The 16,556-nt window shown below is 35.8% G+C and overlaps 1 protein-coding gene across 1 annotated transcript in view; it reads right to left on the bottom strand.

Annotated features, from left to right (window-relative positions):
* Positions 1–236: 236 nt before the first annotated feature.
* Positions 237–16,556, bottom strand: part of LOC102803346 (von Willebrand factor-like) — a 31,327-nt gene continuing 15,007 nt past the window's right edge. The window contains exons 2-10 of the mRNA XM_085495822.1: positions 12,982–13,021; positions 12,533–12,568; positions 11,192–11,374; positions 10,577–10,624; positions 9,756–9,872; positions 8,826–8,846; positions 8,109–8,341; positions 7,603–7,901; positions 237–571 (exon numbers count right to left, since the gene is read on the bottom strand). Of these exons, the coding sequence (XP_085351948.1) occupies positions 523–571; positions 7,603–7,901; positions 8,109–8,341; positions 8,826–8,846; positions 9,756–9,872; positions 10,577–10,624; positions 11,192–11,374; positions 12,533–12,568; positions 12,982–13,021 (1,026 nt within the window). The 3' untranslated portion in view covers positions 237–522. The remainder of the gene's footprint in view (positions 572–7,602; positions 7,902–8,108; positions 8,342–8,825; positions 8,847–9,755; positions 9,873–10,576; positions 10,625–11,191; positions 11,375–12,532; positions 12,569–12,981; positions 13,022–16,556) is intronic.

Here is a 16,556-nt window from a genome sequence, read left to right as displayed (position 1 = left end):
ATTGGATACAGCTGATTGTGACAACTGTGTAGAAACCATCTCCATATGGAATACATTGCCAACTTGTGGAGTGACAATTATGATTTGGTCACCCTCAATTACAAAGTCTTGCCCTGCTATAATTAAGTTTGTCATGAAATATACTTATCTATTGCTAAAACAATTACATTCACAATGGTGAAAACTTGTGTTTGCAATTATTATAGTGTAGAACAAAAAGAAAAAATACACTCATCTTTCTTATGCATATCACCAATATTTATTGAATTATTTTGGACATAATTAATTGTAAATCTGATTTAGTTGTGTGCATTCTTTGAACAAGCTTTTTAGGAAAATTTGACAATATCCCCATCGTGTTTAAACATATTAAATGTGAACAATGGAAACAATAGTATTTTGTTAGAGTTAACCTACACCATACATGTTTTGTAATACCAGTATAACCTCCACCATAAAATTTACTTTTGATATTTCCTTATTCAATTAAATTAAATTTGTCGGTTTCAAGCAAGACGTATATTACTTCTGCATGAATTGGATTTCTTCGGCCGTGACATTCTCATTGCAACTATGAAACATAAATAATAAATACAATAATTACCAAAAAAATAGAAATGTAAATAATATAATATAATATAATATAATATAATATAATATAATATAATATAATATAATATAATATAATATAATATAATATAATATAATATAATATAATATAATATAATATAATATAATATAATATAATATAATATAATATAATATAATATAATATAATATAATACAATCGGGTGAACTCGGTGCTTTTCAGCGCTCCCCGATTTTCTGCCTGTTTTGCGTTTTTGCGCTCGTTGTGCGCCCGTGTTTCTACACAGCTGTATATATAGTGTGTCTACCCTTTACGTGAGTAATTTATAGTTGTTGTTTTCGTTATTATTGTGGGTTTTGGAGTGTTTTTGCCTTTGCCTTGGCAAGGTGGTCGGCAACCAAGATGGCTGCCGCTCACACAAGGCCATCGTCAACACCAACAGGTCACCTTACTAGAAACCATGCGGTACGGTGTGAAAACATTGATGGCATTCCTGTTGAAACTTATGTGGAGTCGGTTGCAGATTTAGTCGGGGCCAGCAATATTGTGGCTGCATCCCGTATGAACCGATCGGTTGTTGTCTTTTTAAATAAGGTTACATGGGTCGACATGGTTTCTGCCGCTGGCCTTGACATTGGAGACCTCCATGTTTCTGTTGAACCTCTTGTCCGCCCCTCTACAAAAATTGTGCTATCAAATGTTCCCCCTTTTTTACCTGACAATTTTATTACAGATGCCTTAGCTAAATACGGGCGTGTCATGAGCGCGGTGCGAGCGATCCCACTCGGGTGCAAAAGACCAGCACTGAAACATGTAAAGTCTTTTCGCCGCCAAGTTTATGTATATTTAAAAGATCTCAATATCAACGGTTTATTGCCTATTACTTTTCAAGGTCAGACATATAATATTTACGTTTCGTCTGACGAATTGAGGTGCTTTTCATGTAACATGAAGGGACATACACGTAAAACGTTGAGTGGAAACCCCGGAAAACACTAAACCTGTCGAAAAACACTAAACCTGTCGAAAAACACTAAACCTGACAATAAAAACACTAAACCCGAGGTAAAGGGTGTATTATGGGTGTACCATAATCGTCCAGTGAATATTTGATTAAAAGAAAGCGAAAACATGAAACAGAACCCACGACAACAGGTTTAGTCTTTTTCAATAGGTTTAGTGTTTTTCAACTGGTTTAGTGTTTTCCGGGGTTTCCACTCAACGCACGTAAAACTTGCCCAAACTCTCAAACAACGAATATGCAAATGATGAATGATGAAAACAATAGTGCTCAAAATAGCACTCAAACAGACTCTCAACAGGTGAATGTAGCAACTAATTTAAATTCCCCTGACACATTGCACGACTAAGACGATGACATAACTGATATAATTAACACCCAAGCACCAGATACTGAGATAAACAATCATGAGACCGATGGTACAACAGATAACATTGAAATTGAAACTGAAATGAATACAGATTCATCCAAATATATGAGCAAAAAGCGCACGCGCTCTAGATCACCAGTTCATAGAGAAGAACAAAACAATGACCAGTTAAATGACGAAAATAAATGTGAACCCAGTTCTAAAAAGCGTAACGATGAAAATGCAATCGAAATTGTTGAACAAAATTGTCCGATTCATGAAGAGAGGGTACGAACCCCTCCTTCCCCTTCCATTGCACCACCATCGCCTCCCCCACCCCCTCCACCCCACAAACCCTTTCCCCACGTATATGCCAATGTAACAGTGTGCACTCCAAAGCCACAGCCCGAGCTTATGGAGTCGGCCCCATTTCCATCATCTCCCTCACTTGAGTTCACAGTTGAATCCCCGCGCGATTCGCCGCTATCCAAACTCCCCATTGTTTTAAGTGGTTTAACTGATCAATCACAAGACCTTTTCAGCACACCTATGTCACAAAATAAAACCGCTGATGATATGGAGGAAACTGCCAGCGAATGTAGTGAGAATGAGGGGTCTATCATTTCAAATGTTTCAACATGTACTGATAACAGCGAATCAACAATATCAAACGCTAATATCAAAACCTTTTTATTGTCTACACAGCACTCACGTAGATTTATAGACAAGTGTTTTGAATTTTGCCCCAATCTTAAAATATTGGTTCGACATCTGATAAACTACCGCAATACCACGCAGTTGAACACATCTGATAAATCTCGCATGCACAGACTCATTAAAAAAATTAAACAGCAAATCAAAACGGGTAACTTTATCGCTGATTTTTAATTTCCCTTGTTATGATGGCAAACACAATTACATGCGCAACTTACAATGTCAATGGTTGCCGGGACGCCCTCAAACGGTACAGTGTTTTCAATTATCTCAAGCGTGACCATCCCTGTAATATTTATATGCTACAAGAAACACACTCTCTTGTCTCCGATGAAAATATTTGGAAACTTGTGTGGCGTGGCCTTGGTATTTTTTCTCATGGCACTGTTAATCGTGTGGGTGTGGCTATTTTGTTTTCGCCAGGAGCAACTGTGAATATTTTATCACAATCTGAGATCATGCCTGGGTACGTGTTGCACGCTCATGTTCAAATTAATGAAAATCTTGTTCACATAATTAATGTCTATGCACCTATTAATGGCGCTGAGCGTGTGGAATGCTTCACTAAAATTGAACAATTCATCAGTTCTCTAAATAATGACCCAGTAATCATGGGAGGCGATTTTAATTGTACTACTGAACCCGACATTGACCGTAATAGAGGGACTGAACCGAACATGCGCACTGCAAAGCTCCTCAAATCTGTCCTGAATCATCACAAACTGTTTGATGCATGGCGCCAATACCACGGGAACACATTAAACTTTACTTGGGGGCGTGGTGGTACGCTTGTGCGCCTTGATAGGTTTTATGTCAGCAAATGTATGCGTGGGAAAATTAAGAATATTGACATAAGCAATGGCGCATTAGCTTTTTCTGACCATTCCCTTGTCCACATCAACATCGCCATTGGCGACAGTAAAAACAAAAGTCCAGTGTGGTGTATGAATACAGAAATTCTGCGCGATGAAGTGTATGTGGCAATCTTAACTGATTTTTGGGCGAAGTGGCAAACACTTCGAAATAATTATGTAAATATACAGACATGGTGGGATATTGGCAAAAATAAAATAAAGTTACTCACACAACAGTATTGCACACTCAAACAAAATAAATACAAAACCGAAAAACAAGCATTGGAAATGGAAATTAAAACCATCGAACGTTGTACTGCACACGATGCACCGCTCTTAAACAGTTACACTGAAAAGAAAAAACTTCTCGCACGCCTTGTTCAACGTGAACACAAAGGCAGTGCTACGCGTGCGCGACATCAGTTTTTAAATGAAAGTGATGTTTGCAATTCCTTCTTTTTCCAGTTAGAGAAAAAGAAGGGAACCAAAAAGGCGATCTTTCAGTTGAGGCACCAGGATAATACTCTTACTGAAAATCAAACTGAAATACGGAAAATCATACACACCTTTTACAATAACCTGTATACACCTGATAACATTGACATTGAAGCTCAAAATAGCCTCCTTGAAGGGCTACCTCAACTAAATGAAACAGATCGTGATGACCTTGACAAACCAATCACGTTTGACGAACTGAGTGCCACGGTCAAACTACTTCCCCATGGGCGTACTCCCGGTATCGACGGAATACCAAACGAATTTTACCAAACTTTTTGGCATATCATTGGAAGTGATCTGTGCGATGTATTTACTGCTGCCACAAACGAAAATGTGCTCCCCCTATCCTGCACAAGGGCCGTGGTCACTCTTCTCCCTAAAGAAGGTGACGTTACCAACGTAAAACACTGGCGACCCGTGAGTCTGTTATGTAGCGATTACAAAATGTTCACTAAATCGCTTGCATTGCGTTTGCGCGGTGTTTTAGGCAGCATTATTCATCCAGACCAAACTTGCAGCATACCAAACAGGCATATTCACGACAATATAAATCTACTTCGTGACAGTATTGACTATGCCAACTTAACTAACTCGCCCCTGGCTATTGTTGCCATTGACCAGGAAAAGGCATTTGATAGGATACATCACGGATACCTCTTTAATACGCTTCGTGCCTTTGGTTTTGGTGACCGTTTCCTTTCTTACATTCGCCTCATGTATACCAATGCCCAGTCCCTGGTCCGCGTTAACTGCGCCCTTACTACACCCATCACAGTGGCCCGTGGCATTAGGCAAGGGTGTTCAATGTCCACTGCCCTCTACGTCATTGCCATTGAACCACTACTTCATAAAATTAGGAATGATGAAAACATTGAAGGGTTGGTTATACCTCACAGCAAAAACCAACGTTCTAAACTCACCGCTTACGCCGACGACGTGGAATTTTTCATAACTCGCAAGCAGGATTTCAACTTACTAAGTCGCTGGTTACATGTCTACGAGCTTGCGTCAAACTCTAAAATCAATCTCGAAAAATCAGAAGGGTTATGGGTAGGTAGCTGGCGCAACATCACCTACTCCCCTCTCAATATAAAATGGAACAGCGAGGGGTTGAAACTGTTGGGTGTTTATCTTGGGAATAATCTAACTTAAACGAATCAGAACTGGGCTGAACTTGTTGCAAAAGTAAATAATAAGATCAACTTCTGGAATCATTTTGTTTACAGCATGTCTTACAGAACGCGCGCTCTTATCATTAATAATCTGATTTCATCGCAGTTAATGTATCGCTTTAATAGCCTTGTGCCGCCATCGGACGTAGTTCTGAAGGTACAGAAAATGCTGCTCGACTTCTTTTGGCAAGGGCGACATTGGGTATCTGCTGCAACACTGTACCTCCCCTTGGAAAGAGGTGGACAAAATGTTACACATCTTCCAACACGCATAAGTACTATGCGACTTTCCTATATTCAAAGATATCTATATAATAACCATGACCACCCCTGTTTTAAGTTCACAGACTACTTTTTTATGCAAGCGAGCAATATGTCATATGCAAGTCAACTTATATGCACCACTATCAAAGCACCTTTACAAAGATTGCCATTATTTTATTATGAGCTCCTCCAGTGTTGGAAATCTGTAGAGAAAGTGCGTAAGTTCAATGATAATAACGTAACTGATATTCTTAATGAGCCACTGTTTAACAACCCACTCATCATACATCCCATACGAAATGAGCCTTTTGCGCTCAGACATTTTGTTGACGCGGGAATAACCAAAGTATGTGATTTGGTATCAGAAACGAATAAAACTTGGTTGGAGGCCGCTGATATGTCGGATAAAATTAAAATCCATTCCGAGCGTATTCTCCATCTCAGTATCAAGGTCATTCACGATTCTATTCCTACCAAATGGAAAGATACTATCAACACCTACTTCAAAGGGAATGGGAAGTGTAATCAACCTCTTTCACATCATAGCTTTGAACTGCACTTTTCTGATGAACTAAATTTGCCACTATATAAGTTTGAAAAAGGCGCAATCTATAAATATCTAATACGTGTCCAGTCAATAACACAACACTTACAAAAACTTGACACTGTTTGGCGGGACATCCTTAGTCTGCCTGAAAGTGCTAAACCCAACTTCAAGGATTGCTATGAAACACCAGTCATTAACAAATATGGGGATCTGCAGTGGCGTATTGTCCATGGTGCCTTTCCAACGGGGAGATTTCTGTTCAAAGCTCGTTTGAACAATTCAGATAAATGTCCCTTTTGTGATGAAGTTGACACACTTCAACACATTTTTTATGATTGTCCATCAAATAGCGCCTTACTCCATTATTTTAATAACATCGCGTCGCGACTGCTTCAACCAGATTTTCGCATTCCGATTTGGTGGTTCACTATTTTACCACCCCATCGCTCAAAACACTTTATGTCGAGCAAGGCACAAGGTTTATTTTGTTTCTTAGCGTGCATGGCTAAGGTTGCAATTCATGTTAGCCGTCGTAATAAAAGGCAAAACAAAGGATCGAGTGAGCCTCTGGACATTTTTATTCAAAGTATTAAGTCGAGGCTTGAAACAGAATATGAATGTTTCCGGATCATGAACCAACTGCCTGAATTTGAGATTATGTGGACGGTAGAGGATGCACTATGTAAAATCGAGGATAACACACTTCGCATTCTACTGTAAACATGGCAGGTACGATCTATTTAAAGCAGGAAGTTGCTTTGTCTTGTTGTTAAACATCGATACAAACGAACATCATTGTATTTACAAACTTAGCACACGCACAGGAGCCAAGAGTTTTGTCCTCTTGGTGGGCTATCATTGCACACAATTACAGCAGCGCATATATGTTTTATGTTACTTGTTCTGTGTTTTAAATGTTTTGGTTTTCCCTTGGAATTTGGCAGGGGGGTTGGTACCCCCTTAAGTGCGAACCGGTGTCACCGGCCTGCCTACGGGGTTCCAAGGTGTTTTTGTACTGTTACGTGATCGTCTTTTATTTTATTTTACCCGTGAACCAAAAAGCATAATATAATATAATATAATATAATATAATATAATATAATATAATATAATATAATATAATATAATATAATATAATATAATATAATATAATATAATAATCATTTTTCAAAGTAGCTGCATCCAGTATCATATAAGTTTTTGCTTTTTATATTAAATCATTCCAATCAACATTTCTGATTGTAATTTATTACTACAAAACACGTATGAATTGGGTTCCAATATAATGTGATCCAATGGAAATAATAGCACAATTTGAAAGGGAATATGTGTATGTGCATTTTGTGATGATAATAATGTGGAATATATGTGGTTATTGTATTCAATGATACATCTGTGTTCACTGGTAGCGAATTCTAGTTGATCGATCAAGTGATATATTCTGTGCATTACGTTTAAAATTAACACAACTATATATATTTATTTATGAAGATAAACACACCTTCAAATTATCTAGATACAAGCTGTATGAAATAGTTATGATAATCCGGTGAATAATCGAATGACATTGTGTCTTATCAAACTTTCGTCTTACCTTCCTGGTATCATCCAACTATCTCCACTTTTTTCACCATCATCAATCAGTCGCAAAGTCCCATCGGGCATTTGCAGTTGCAGGTCATTGTCAGGGTTGCCATCAGCGTCACCCAATAATCCGCATACTTTGCCATATAATGAAGGATCAATCTCTGTAACCAGGTTACCAAATCCATTCCAAGATAAACTGAATTTATTAGCGACCTCAACTTTTATGTGTCTGCTATCCTTTTGCTTAATGTTGATTTGGTCTCCGTCTGTCCAGGGAAGTGAATTCGAAACATGTTTGCCGTTGACCTGTAATATAACGTGATAAGTGAGTACACTATTTAATTATATGTGAAACCTATAATAGTCAAATTTATATCCAAATCCCATAGTTAAAAATGTATTTGTAAAACTGTGAAATCCGTAATACATTGATTGAAAATGTTGATGACGGGTAGAATAATGATTGTTACCATGAACAGACTGTATTTATTCTAAATTGTATAATGTACTCACGTAAACGTCATGTCGTTGTGCTAGCTGGATCAAGTGGGTCTTGCTCTTAATCAGTACATCTGAAACCTGACTATGAATCTTGCCTTTTTTCTCGACAAAGCTCGAATATTTTGTAGCTACTATGAACGACGGATACTGTACGCATTCTTTAAATAGTATGTATGTGCAGTTCTGACCAGTATGAGTATAACTAAACAAGTCGAAAGTTGTGTAATGAGGATCTCCTTTATCGCCTGTGAACGGTTAGGAGAAAAAAGATCAATTAGTCTGAATCCGATGCCAAACATATAAGTAATGCTAACAGTCTGGAAACATAAAATCATAGCAAACGCTTAAACGCCTGACATTCACAACATAATACCTAAATTACTGTAATTCGAAGAACGTGCATGTTCGAGTAAACCATTGAGTCCCATGCAACACAAAACTATGCAACACTACAATGTGTTTAAATTCATTCATTCATTCCATGAAAGTGTGTAACAATTATAACTGATTGAACTAACTTACCCGGAAGCACTATACAATGAGGCATAGTCCAAAAGAAAATGTATTATTAGTCGACAGGGTTGTTGAAAAAAATGAACATTATTACTCGTAAAATAGCGGACAATTAACTAAAAGTTACATATTGCGTTTTGTTCATTTCCTGGTGAACACTGATGATTGAAAAGACGCGTTCACGTAAATTATTAGAATTTGAACAGAATTACTTACGTGGATGTGGTGGTGGTGTCACTGTTTCCAATATAATACACATGTAAAATGTAATAAAAAGAAAAAAATGATTGTCAGTGTTATATAAAATAATTTCCCACAAGATCGATTGGTGATTTAATACACTATTAATCTATCAGTGTTAGTGATATACAGGTTATGGTATATGTAATATGCTACGTTCGCCAATGAAAGTAAAACGAATTTACCAGAAATATGAATTAAAAGTGCACCTTTTTCGAGAACTGAGGAAAATTGCATAAAAAATAAGAAATGTGCTGTACAATCTGAGATCACTACTGATAACACATACACGAATTAATACATATTCATCATTCATGCAGTGAAAATCAGTCTTGTTAGACAAATTGAGCTAATTTACAGTGTCAGTTACATTGTGACCACCAATTTCACATTTTGTTCCATTTCTATCGAGTTTGAAGTGAGAATTGGTGGGAATTTATATAAGTATGTTGTGATTGCATTAGTCAAAAAGACAAGACATATACCAACACTATTAATATATTTGGTTTGATTGTTTTTTCACTGATATCTGGGAGGTAGTTCAGAACAGTAAATTCACCATCAAATTCGATGAATTCTTTTAAATATTCAATTCAAACATTAAAGTCCCCCAATGAAAAAATCTCATTCAAGGAGAAAGAATGTTGAATTTCAGTTTGTCATGTTTCAAAATAATCATCCTCATAATATGTTGCAAATAAGATTAATACTGTGTTTTAGAATTGTGAATAGTTATTTTGTGGCGTATTTCATATGTTTGATTGATAACATCTCCACAATTATATAAGATTAACTGTGGCGTAGTGTTGCTGCGTGGTGTAGTGTGTATTGCTCTTTTTTTTTATAGAGTTTTGCTGTGTTCTGCTGTGCTGTGGTGTGCTGTGTTGTAAAAACAAACATACGTACCTGGTACACAACACTTGCAATTGACAGAGCATAGTTCTGGTTTGTCTTGCCATTTTTCAGTATCCAAACAAGTTTCTTTACATGTACCACCATACTTACAAAAACAATCATCCGTGTCTGCTCTCATCACAGTTCATCAAACGTCATCCGAAATAGAATAGAACAAAAATTAGCTTAGAAATATGAAAAAAAGAATAGATCATCGGACGTAGTAAACATGACCACTATGTACAATTTTCATCGGAGTTAAACTTTTGAACCTTTGAACACACAGGTTTCACCAAAGCTCATTAAATAATACTTTGAGGAATATACATATATTTCGGCAACTGTTACTCACTGTACATTTAAGTTTTATAACATATCAAACATGTATACATTGAACAAATTTATTGTGGAAAGAATATATTTACATATATATATAATTTTCAGTTGTGAATTCCATTTGACGGGTTTATTGTTTTTTTTTGTTCTACTGTGTCATAGTGTCACTATTTATACATATTTAATCAATTTGTTTAAAAAAGGATACTTATTAAATACTCTGTAGGATGTTTTTCCAATTTATATGCAATCAAAGTGTTTAAATACACATTTGTTTTCGAAACCTCAATTTTTCAACCAACGTTTGATTATTGGCAACACCGTTGCTTTTGTTTTAATGTTGTGTCAATATTGAGTTATTGACCAAATATATATGCTCACTAACAACATTATAAACTCAGTTGAAGTGGATTCAGCAGATTGTTTAAGTTCTCACAAATGTGTCACAAAATGTGTTTTCATATTTCATATTATACCCTAAATCATTTTTAACTTACTCTTGTCAGAGACGCACGGGTATTTAATCTGTTCAAGAGTATTCTTAGCTGAAAAATAAACACTTCAAGTTAGCATCATTGTACAAGTAGTAAATTAAAATTAAGCAACTGATTGAAGGGATTGATGAAAACTATATGTACTTCTTTATGTGTAATATCTTGATTTAATATATGTATATCAGAAATGTTTTTCATAAATATGCAAATTTTTTTATTTACATTTTATCGTGTGGGTCACTCCAATGAATTATTGGAAATACATTTGTCATAGCCCCTCAAAAATGAGTCTGGCTGTTCATATAATTTCCCTTCTAATAATTTCTAGCTGTATCAGAGTGCATTGGTTTGCTGTATAATGGCCGGATATAATGTAAAGGGTGACTGCATTGCAATATCAAGCAAGAACTGGCTCATGTTTATCAATTTCTATTAATATCATCTTCTTCTATTAATATGCTGGTGCAAACTTAGTGTATTTCACCAATGATATATCTGTACTTTACAATGGCTTGCATAAATTAAATTAGTATGTCATCCATTCAGAACAGATCATGACGGCACCATATGTACTGATATAATGTAGTGTACAAATATATTAAGATATATGATACTTACTCGTCTCACTAGCACAACATTTGCAGTTACAGCCTTTCACGACATTACACTTTAAATCGTAGGTACTATTTCCATTAATTTGAAATTCAGAATGATCTTCATCAGGATTACATCGTTGCCTACACGATCCCGCAAATGATCTTGATTGTCCATTTATATCCATGTAAGTCGCGCAAACCTCGCCTAGATTAAAAAGTAGTAAATGACGCTCAAATTTTAAGGAAAAAATTTAAATTTAACGAGCAATTGTTAAATAGATCGTACTTATTTTGTTATTATTCAACTTAACGAAACTCCTCGATGTGTCGGTTACTTCTAAACTAAAAAATAAAAACATATTTTAGTAGTCTTGGACTGGGAAAAGTTCACAACAAGAACTTGTATTTTGATCGCCGCCCGCTGATCTATGTGTGCTCCGTGTGCTGTTTGTAGGACATAATTTTTAGACCTATCTGATCAGCTTTTGTTGCCAACATCTCTGTTGATTTTTTTCACTTTGATCACTTTAGATTAAATAGCGAACATTTTACTACCCATAACAATAATTCAACATAGACGCTGTAGGTCAGTGTCATTTCAAAACCGAGCCGATGGATATCACATAAGGTGTGTCAGGAGTTTATTCAAAACTTAAAAATTTTCGAAATCAGTCATCAGTCGGCACGTATAATCTATTTTAATTATTTCTTTACTACATAATGATAAATTAAACTTGAATACATTGTGAAAATAAACTAATCATAAAACTGTGCAATCAGCAATAAATTTACGCTGATAGTGTCTAGTGGTTGCAGAGCGTTTTACGCGTTCAAGGACGTTCTTTTTTCAAATTGTATTGACTTTATTATGTTAGTTTTTGTTGTTCCAAATACTTAGTTATGTATAACACTAAGTATTTCACCTACATGTTTACGAAATATGTAACTAAAAAATAAGTCAAGTTGATAGCGATGGGCGCTATTTAGCAAAAATCAAATACGTATTGTTGTAAACATTTATGGCCAGTTAATGATGCATGTCATTATGTTTCGCGATTTACTCAAAATAACCAAATAAAATGGTGGAAATATGTGTTAAACATTAATTTTACGTACCCTTAATCATTGTCGGACACGTGATTGAGCTAAAAAAAGATTATTTTACACAAAATCGGGAAATATTAATGACTTTGGAAAATAGTTTACTTTACGCCAATTTTCGTATTGTATATTTGTTAATCATATATACTAACACATTAGGATATATATTAAAAATGAAATTAAGTTGAAGTTGAACTTTCTCTGATTTTATACGATGTAGCAAACAAAAAGTAAACAATAATAGTTGAAAAGTTATACTTACCATTATTGCATATTTCAGCGAGAGCACGATCATCTCCTGAAAACATGTTGTGATAAATATTCAGTTAGATGCAATGCGGTAGAAGACAACAAATGTATTGTTTAGTTGGTCACGCAATCAAATCATCATTTATGAAATTTACACTTCAAGAATTGAATTACATCGACATTGTAGCTTTATACATACTTTACACTAATAACCCATGTAATGCAAGTAGTGTTACAAATCACATTTAAATTTAATAAAGCAATGCTTTTAACTGTCATTACATTGATAGCGAATGAGACGCTTGTCATGGGTGTGTGGTTAGATGTAAACAGGATGAATATTATAATGTAGTATCGTTAAGTGCAATTTAATTAAAGAGAAATTAGTACATGGACATTCAACAATTAAAAACGACGAATACATCACAATTAAAATAAAATGTATGTCCGGCTTAAACTTACTCTGGAAGTATCCACTGAAAAAGCTATCCAAACGTCTTTCCTGTAACAATATAAATTGAATTATATTAGTATTGTGTCACTTGTTACTAATACTCCACGTTTGTTTGTGTTCTACTCCTATTCTGAATATGTTTTTCTTAAATTCAAGGGCCTACACTGTTTTTGATAGAAGAGCTCCGACCATTCTTTCCTACATCTATGACAATACCTTATGTATAGTTCGCTCACATTACTTCATGTTCACCATGAGGTCCATATATCTTGTTTTTCTACTTACATTTGTACTGAAGTGTACCTGTTATGTTTAGTGACTTTGGAAAATATGTCAGTTGTTAAACTGATCGTAGCGTAACATTTCGATTGTTTACAGTAATTTGTCATTAAATTTAATTTGATGAGTATAGATCAGGTTATTGTTTAGTAATTCGCTTGGTGCTTACTTGAGTCAGGCAAACTTATCGAACGTCATAGTTCAATTACATATCAATTTCAATATCGGTTTGAAAATAACAATAAATAAGTTTTTGAAAACATTCGACGGAGAAGAAGACGAACACACAAAATTATTAATAGCATAGTTAAGTCAAACTTCCATATGATATACCAATGTGTGCTATACTAACCATATTCACATACTAATGATATTGACATTATGTCCGATCAAATGTGACATTATGCCAAGGATTCGACCAAGGAGTTGGAAGTACAACATTAAGTCAGAGACAAGCAATATGTACATTTAGTGCAACCCTGGGCCTTGACAAAAAATACTAAAAAGACTCAATGTTTGTATAATGATACCGAACTTCAAGCCTAAAAGAATTTACCACTAAGTTTTTTTATTTTTGGCGCGAATCGTCATTTACATGTAAAACTAGCGTATTCATGTTGTCCACGTGCCACACGAATCGCAACTACGGATGTAAGTCGGTCACATAATCATGACTGGTGGTGTTTTGTTAAAGTGGAGGCGATGCCAGACATCGACCGATAAAACTAAACACTTAGGTTAAAGGAATACGCTGCTATTCTGAATGTCCTAACATGAGTTAAAATATATATCGTACACAAATCATACCAAAATGATAAAAATTTAATTTTGAGATGATTTCGAAAAATAAAAAAAGCGAAAGGCCCCGAGTGAACTATCAGTATGAAACCCATACTAAAATCTATAATCTGTAGTATGCTCATTCATTATTTTATTCAAATAAGATATACTTCTTACCTGCAAATAGTCAATGATTTATTTAACTCAAAAACAACAGTATAACAAAGTGTAACAACAAAAAATATATACTGTATTTTCACTTGGAATTTAAAAAGCTCAACCGCATTGACGCATACCATTTTATAAGTCTCATATTCTATTTTGATGGATTTTGAACGGAAGGAATGTGACCAGAGAAAGTCGTGGCTTTCAAGAATGCCGAAGCCCCAACAAACGCAACTGGAGTACGAAGTTCATGTGGTATGGTAACATATTTCTCACGGTTCGACTAGCGACTATAACGCAACGCCTTCCATTATTAACCGTAAAAGATGCAGTATGGGAATGGTCGCAATGCGCTCGACACGATCAAAGATCGATAACCATGCTATTCATTCATGGCATACTTTGATACCGACACTGAAATAGTAGTAGCCGCGAGCCCAGTTGGTCTAGGAGCAATGCTCACTCAGAAAAAAGTTACGCGAGCAGATTACTCACTCCCGTCGAACAGAGATATTCACAGACAATATGCGAGTCGTTGGTTGTTATGTGGGCTAGTGAACATAATCATGTATACGCATATGGCAAACCTGTAACCATAGTAATTGGTCACAAATCACTAGAACGTTTCTACAACAATTCTAACGGTATACCGCCAGTCAGAATCAAGAGCTTGGCTGTCCGTCTACCAAATATGCCGGGAAAGACAGCCCTGCCCATGATTACATGTCGAGACACCCGAATACGAAAAGCGCGCCTAACAAAAAATCTAAAGAAACTCACGGAAGAATATATCAAATTTATTTCTGGTCATGCAGCACCCATGGTGCTGGATGAAATCAAAGTATAAACGAAATTTGATACTACTCTTCAAGCCGTAACCATGACAATTAAAACTGATAGATGAAACGACCACAAGGATTCTACAGACATCAATCAAATTGCGTTCGAAATGCTGCGAAAAAAAGAGAATCGACACTGGTGTCAACTCAAGATCTAATTTTACACGGATCACGAATTGTCCTTCCGAAAACATTACAAAAGCGGACAGTCTCGCCCACGAAGAACAATTGGGTGCAGTCAAAACAAGAAGATAACCGAGAGAAAAAGTGTATTTTACCAGCATTGACAAGCTTGTGGAAATTGAAATAATATGCGTGAATCATTACAAAAGACGTCTCTTCCCGATTCGTTGTTGTTGAAATAATACGATCTACTTCATCGCGAATCGTAATTCCCATACTCGACAAATTATTCTCGGAATATGGTATCTCTGATGTCGGGACATCCGACAATGGACAACTTTAAATACTACAAAGAAGCGGCAAAAGATACAACTTCGGGATATAGTTACTACCTTATACTTAAATATGTTTAGAGTAGTAACTCATTCTCACTTCCGGTCCGATTAGACCTAAATACACCACGAATATTCACTTTTGAGGTATAATTTTTGGTATGTTTGGTTCTTTGATATTTTATCTTCATCGCCCTGTACTTCGTTTAGTAATTCGAGCTTCCCAGTTTGCGTAAAAAGGGAGAGTTTTGCGATTTCGACATCGAAAATGCCTTTGCTTTATTATTTGCTCAAGGACAGCCGCTTAGGTTTGTGCTCTGTAACTTGCAGCACATGAACCTAAAAACGTTAGGTAATCAAACAAAAATGACGTTGTACTAAAATCCAAAAGTTACATTCAAGGTCTCACTTTTTCATAGCATAACAACGATTTGCTACCTCGCTCATTATGACACCCTCAAATCAACTGTATTCCAATCCCCTCAGGAGTCAACAATGGTATATGCCTCCATTTTACGCCATGACTCGAAAAAGTCCTTTTTGCTTGACGTGTTCATTTGCCTTACATTTCAGTGGCTGTCACTGTCGCATTCTGAGTCTTGCCATAACATTTTGGTTCAAATTCACGTAGATATCGCCGGGAAAATCTTTCATTTCTTTGCCAACTAACATGACGGAAATCAAATTAGCATAACAATGGATTTGAAGGTTGTCACTATTTTATTTGACAGCTTTTCACACCGGTGCCACACCACAGACAACTAAAACATTTAAACCTTTGTTGGGAAATTTACGTGTATTAAATTGCGTTTTTAAATCACTACCATACATTGCGTTTTAGAGTCCCCCAAGTTTGTTCCAAAGACTGCAGTCGCACCAGAGATAACCAGAACATTGATTCGTTTCAAAAACATTCGTCGTGAAATAAAATGGGAGCAAGAAATCGCCACGGGCGATTTTTCGGTAGTTTTTTAAGGTGTTATTTTAATCCTTTCTGATGCATATTCAAGAATATTGATGTTTATTGCGATTAGCGTGAATGGGTAGCTTTGTTTCGATAATGGG

The sequence above is a fragment of the Saccoglossus kowalevskii genome, chromosome 22, assembly GCF_978046115.1.
Source record: "Saccoglossus kowalevskii chromosome 22, keSacKowa6.1, whole genome shotgun sequence".
NCBI lineage: Eukaryota > Metazoa > Hemichordata > Enteropneusta > Harrimaniidae > Saccoglossus > Saccoglossus kowalevskii.
This window is presented reverse-complemented; position numbering and strand designations above follow the sequence as displayed.